The 6,755-nt window shown below is 33.1% G+C and overlaps 1 protein-coding gene across 1 annotated transcript in view; it reads left to right on the top strand.

The window, feature by feature from the left end:
* The window catches only part of ROBO1 (roundabout guidance receptor 1), a 784,554-nt gene that overhangs the window by 247,294 nt on the left and 530,505 nt on the right, over positions 1–6,755 (top strand). The window contains exon 2 of the mRNA XM_042783645.1: positions 1,057–1,383. Coding sequence (XP_042639579.1) covers positions 1,057–1,383 — 327 coding nt within the window. The remainder of the gene's footprint in view (positions 1–1,056; positions 1,384–6,755) is intronic.

Raw genomic sequence — 6,755 nt, 5'->3', positions numbered from 1 at the left:
ATAGGAGCTCTGGTAGTGTAGTGCCTAAGGCACTTGACTGCTAACCAGAAAGCTGGCGGTTCAAACCCACCAGCTACTCCTTGGAAGGAAGATGGGGCAATCTACTTGCATAGTAATACCGACTATATATATATATATATATATAGTTGATGTTATGTGCCATTGAGTCGGACCCAACTCATAGCAATCCCTCCTTGGGTTTCCGAGGCGGTATCACTACGGAAGTAATTGTCCAAACTTCCTTCTGAGGAGTGGCTGGTGGGTTTGAACTGCTAGCCTTCTGATTAGCAGTCAAATGCCTTAGGCACTACACCACCAGATCTCATGTGTGTGTGTGTGTGTGTGTATACTTTTATTATTTAGAAAGATATACACATATATAAGCATATGTTTTCTTAAAGTATTGATGGATTTAGTTAAAAAAGAGATTCCAAGTCATTGTTTCTAATTGGAAGGTATTCAGCAGTTCTCTAATACATTCCTCTGTAAAAATAGGCAAACTTATGGTATAAACAGTGTGATGAGTTCTGAAAATACTTGTAGGAAAGTACTGAAGAACAGATAGGATTTGCACAGGCAAAATTTAAGCAAGGTAGCTTTCTAAGTGAAAGGGGGCATCAAAAGGGAGTTAGGTTCTGGACTCCCAAGAGGAGAGATCTCTGGATGGCACATGCAGTTTGTGATCAGTTACTAACCTGAAGGTTGGCAGCTGAACTCACTTAGCGCTATAGAAGAAAGGCCTGGCTATCTGCTTCAGTAAAGATTACAGCCGAGTAAATCCTATGAAGAAGTTATATTCTGCAACACATGGATTTCCATTAGTTGAAATCCACTCTACCTCAAAGGGGTGTGTGTGTGTGTTGTGGTGAATGCTAATAATTTTAGTTAGTAGGAAGTTTTACTAGAAAGGTTTTGTTGTTAATAGAGACATTTAGTTAGCAGAAAGGGTAGTTGATGTTATGTAGTGTTTAAATAAGGGTAAAGCTAAAGGTTTTGAATAGGACTTTTAACAGTACTCAAGTGATATACAAAGATATTTTATCAATACTTTTGCAGGCTCCCGTCTTCGTCAGGAAGATTTTCCACCACGTATTGTTGAACACCCTTCAGATCTAATTGTCTCAAAAGGAGAACCTGCAACTTTGAACTGTAAAGCTGAAGGCCGTCCCACACCCACTATTGAATGGTACAAAGGCGGAGAGAGAGTGGAAACGGACAAAGATGACCCTCGCTCTCACCGAATGTTGCTGCCAAGTGGATCTTTATTTTTCCTACGTATAGTTCATGGACGAAAAAGTAGGCCCGATGAAGGGGTCTACGTCTGCGTAGCAAGGAATTACCTGGGAGAGGCTGTGAGCCATAATGCATCGCTGGAGGTAGCTAGTAAGTAAAACGGGATTTCTGTGTTTGGCAGGGGGAGTGGTAGAATGAGATAATTTGTCTTGATAAAGGTAATAAAAAAGAGCCCATATCACAGGCTTTACTGAAGGGACTCTCTAGCTTTCTAGATAAGTGCCGATATACTATGTGAATTTTCTGTATTTCTTATCCCAGCTGATATGTCAAGCTAAGTGGGGATTTACACATAATTATTGAACTATTCTGCTTTTGTTTTGGAGCTGTTTTCTGTTATTGATTTATTCCCCTCCTTTTAAATATATGAAATTATCTATAATAGAAAAATAGTGTGGGGTATTTTAAATATTTTAAATTTGTCTTTGTAAAGAGAAATACTTTTAACTGGTAGAAAAGGTTTGATTTTAAACTATTTCTAATTATTGGAAATATACTTCTGGTGAAGCTGTGTCCAGACAGATATATGTATGTGGCTAAAGTAGTGTGCCCTGGAAGGAAAACAGTTGTATGTAACCTTCAAGTGGATTTATACAAATACCAAGTGAAACTCATTTGAAATTAGCACAAGAAAAAATGGTTGACTAATGATTAAATTGTTAAATATATCTAGAGCCTAGATATGCATTACATGTAAATAAAACTGGATTGCTCTTATTTTTCATACACGTTCATGTAGCAGTCAGAAAGTTTAATTCCCTTGGAAGAACCCTGCTGTGTATGTATGACAGAAATTGAGAATTACATATGGACTGGAGAGACAAATGAAATTTAAATCTAATTAACTTCAAGTTTAACTATACATAATTATGTATTAAACTTCATATATAATAGTGTATATTCATATATAATTTTTTTTGCAAGATGATTTAGTATTTTCATGTAATCTATATCCAAAATTTTAATTATATAGTTTTCATGGTCTCTAACATTAAAGTCAACCAGAATTTGAATATGTAGGAACGGATAATTATAAAATTATATTTGGAAAGGATTTAGAGACAGATTATTCCAACTCAATTATCTTATTGATGTGGAATTAGCCTTAGAGAATTTGAATGATTTGATCACGTTCAAAGAGCCTTGTAGTATTTAATTTGATACAGGATGCCAAAGATTTCTGATATAAACATAAAATTTAATTAGCTAGAATAAAGAAGATAGTAACCATTTAAAACTATGTCAAAACTAGCCACTTATATTTTTCAATCATTTATTTGAAACCTAGGTTTATATCTCATTAATTGATAATGAATTTATTTCTTCTTTCTATTATTGCCTTGATTCTCAGTGAAGGTCTTAGGACCAATACAGTGAGAAGTATGAAAGTTATATAATAACTTATTGTATAAGTTGAGTTGATTCCACTATGATTCCACTCATAGTGATCCCTCCTTGGGTTTCCGAGGTGGTATCTCTATGGAAGTAGATTGCCCAGTCTGCCTTCTGAGGAGTGGCTGGTGGCTTTGAACCACCAGCCTCCTGGTTAGCAGTCAAACACCTTAGGCACTACACCACCAGAACTCATATATAAGACTATTTTGCTTTTGTTTTTGTTTTCTCCTTTTAGCACACTTTTAAATGTAGTACAAGCAAAGAGGTTTAAATGTTCAATTTATTTATAAGAAAATGTATGCATTTTGATAAAATCAAAGTTATGATATCAGCACTTTTGTAACTTTTGGACACATTTATAATTAAGAATAAATATTCCTTATGAAATAAAATCACCATTTGAAAACAAATTTAGAAAAAGAAGAAAGATGATGGTGATAATCTAGGCTAAATCCTACTTTTGGTAGGTAAGAAACGGGAGACCAAGAGGGAGAAGCAGAGTAACCGAGTCTCTGGAATTATCAGTATAGTAATTTACAAATGAAGTTTGTATCGCAAGAAATATCAAAGATCATCTCGTGTTTCTGTGGTATTTCATCCTTGCATTTTTATCATTGCCAGAATTAAAAAAAAATAATAAAATAAGGGTATAAACTTTAATAGAAGGTCTGATGAATTAGATCTCTAGATCTTTGTTTTCAAAATACCTCTAGTTTTACCTCAGATGATCAAAATACCTTTAATGCATTGGATTTAGAGGGCTGTCTTTTCCAATCTGGCTTTTGTGTAGGTATTTTTAAAGACACTATTAGTTTCCAGTTAAATTCTAAGCTAGACATTCCATTACTTTGAGAGGCCATTAGGAGAAAAGCTCTTCCAGTCTTAGTCAACAAATACACGATCATGGAATTTAAACCAGATGTAACTGTCACCATTAAAATATTAAAAAGCATAGCCCTTTAATGCTTAATTCATGAATTTTAGCATGATATTAATTATTATGTCTCCAAAATGTATTTAAGCACTAAATGAAAAAATACTATTTTAAATTAAAATAAAACTTGTAAAAGTACTTTAAAAATTACTTTTAAAGATAATATTCATTAACAAGTCATATACTTGTGGAGAAAATTATGCAAATATTATATATTTATCAAGTGTAATTTAAGGATCCTTATTAACAATCATAATATTTTTTTGAAACCTGAAAAAATATTTTGAGTGCTGTGTGCTTCAAGTAATTTTTATATAAGCTTAATTGCAAGGTTTAAAGGCATGCCTTAATTTAGATATGTTGCATTATTTATATATATAAATTTTATGGGAAAAACAAGTTATGTACTTTTCAGTTTGGAAAGGGTATTTATTGTGTGTTTAAAAAAGTTTGAGAAGTATTATTTAATAAATTCATGCTTTAGAGAATTACAAATGGATACATGTAGTACTTTAGATCCCATATATTTCAGTTATTTATTTTAACAATGGGTACTGCTCATTCACCATTATTAGCTGTGTTTGTATCCTAAGAACAAAACTAACCTTTTGTATGTTACACAAATAAACAAGGCAGGGGTAAAAAAAAAAAAAAAAAAAAAAACCTGGGCCACGTTTGCTGTACCTGTAGAGTAGTGTTATAATTTGGGTTTTGTTTTTCTTACCTGAGTATATTATTATTATTATTTTCAAATATATATAAATATATATATTTTGGCTTATTTACCAGGAGTTCATTAAGGGTTTTTTCCCCCCTTATTGTCCCCAAAGGCTCAGACACAAGAAAACAAGATTATATCTAATATCTTAGTGAAGCCCAAAGTAATAGCATTAACAAAAAGTGTCTTGAGACAACATAGGTTTCACAGCACAGTTGTTGGTAATGCTTCCAAAAACATTTATCTGTGTTTTATTTGACTTTAAACTAAGTTATACAGCTGTAACAACAACTGAATTTCTTGGTTCCTAATAATTGTCAGTCTTTCAAACATGGAAAAAAAAAAGTAGAGTGTCATTTAAAACAGCTATTTTGGTATAGATACTGTGTTTGTATACTGTGGTTTTAATATTTAAATTGCAATATTACACCAAAAAGATTGTATTTATAGGTTGTCTTTAGAATTGTGTATTTTACTTTCATTTACATCCAGTTTATTACCAAGGTAGACCACACTGCAGAGCACTGGCCAGCCTTTAGATGCTGACCCTTGCCATGTGGCAAGAGCTATATTTATTCTTATTGAAAACTCAATTTTGATGCAATTAAATGTATGCACACATTACAAAATCTACCACTTGAAATGTTTTCCTTATTCTTAAAGTTTCCACCTGGAACTTTGGCTGTTAATTTCTAAAAAGAAAAATAAGTTTTAATTGAAGGTGTTTATAAAAATACGTATGAATTATTATTTGCCTTTGCCAAGCAAGACAGATGTATTTTGATGACAACATTGATTTGGACAATTTAAGAGACATTACTGTTTCTAAGACTTCTGAAACATCAATTTGTGTACTTCAATTTCAAACCAAGTTTTATAAAAAGGTCTTATAAATAGTACTTTTATGTTCCTTTTTAGATTAGTTCTATTCTGAAGTCAGATAAATACTGAGGAAGATATGTTATAGATATATTCTCCAACATCCAATACCACCAATTATTAAATACAGGTTTCCATTTTATGCCTAGCACAAATTGTAGCACAGTTCTTTGAGACAAGCTGAATTTAATATATAATTGATCTTGTATAATTACATTGAATTTTAGAGAAAACTAATTTGAACCTTGCCCCTCATGCTTTCCATCATAGAACATGGCTCTCTATGTCATCTGTTAAGCATTGCACAGTTAGCGTATGATTGTTTCCTAGTTCAGCTGTTTTCTCCTGAGGAAGTGAAAATCCCTGCAGAGTAGATAGACATCTGCAGGTTGTCTTTGCAGTCAAACCACAGAAAAGCTGTCTTTACTTGGGAAAGAAAACATCGTTTTGTTCAATTAATCAATGATAAGTCTTCCTATATTTTATTACCTTGAGTACTTTTTAATAGATACTGCTTTGTGTAGTCCCTAAGGCACTTGACTGCTAACCAGAAGGCTGGCAGTTCAAACCCACCAGTCACTCCTTGGAAGGAATGTTGGGCCATCTACTTCCTTAGTGATACCACTTCAGAAACCCAAGGAGGGGTCACTATGAGTTGGGTCTGACTCAATGACACATAACAACAACAACAACAACACTTTGAGATCAAATATTTGTATTTTAAAAGAAGAGTTTCCCACTACTTTCAGTGTATTTATGTTCCATTATTGTTGTTATTAAATAATGCTTCCTAAAGTGATTTATAATTTTAATTGTCCAATTTCCTTCATTTGGAGAAAATGAGAAAGTGTACTGGCCACGTATGCTAAATAAGCGTGTATATACCAAGGTAAGATAGAATGTTTTTTCCAAAATCTGACCCATGGAAGGTAAATTACTCTTGGGGGTGATCTGGTTCACGTTACTAGGCAGAAATATATTTTATTTAAAGTTTGATTATTTTTGTGTGTGTGTTTGCATGTGCATGCATATGTGTCATCAAGATAGAATCAGAGAGTGGAAGTATTGTTCAATATCACATAGCAATATCCATGACAGATTGAAGACTGGATCTTGGTTCCCTCCCATTTTGAGGTTGTGATAGTGATGGGACTCTCTGAACTGTATGATCATGTCTGTTTCAAGGGTTGGAACTAAGCCCTTGGTGAAACCAAATGGTCTTCAGTAAAGGCAGGAAGGCCATATATGTATGTATGTGTGTGTGTGTGTGTATAATATGTATATACACATGCACACACACACACATTATTCCTACATATATTTCTCTCTTTGAAATCTAAGTGGCTTAATTTTGCATTTGTAAAATATTAATTGTTCCCTTATTTTTCCTTTAAAATTAACTGCTTTTTTTTTTTTTTTTGCCTTCACTGACAACTCAGTACTGTATATGCAAAAAGGTTCATATTTGTTGTCTGTACTTCCCATGTACCTCTCTATGTCTTTCTCATCCTCAATGCTGCCATATTGGTCACTCAC

This window comes from Orycteropus afer, unplaced genomic scaffold (assembly GCF_000298275.1).
Source record: "Orycteropus afer afer isolate SDZICR_OR568_19922 unplaced genomic scaffold, OryAfe1.0 scaffold00022, whole genome shotgun sequence".
In the NCBI taxonomy this organism is placed as follows: Eukaryota; Metazoa; Chordata; class Mammalia; order Tubulidentata; family Orycteropodidae; genus Orycteropus; species Orycteropus afer.
The sequence above is the reverse complement of the archived record's forward strand: the minus strand, read 5'-3'. Positions and strand labels throughout refer to the sequence as shown.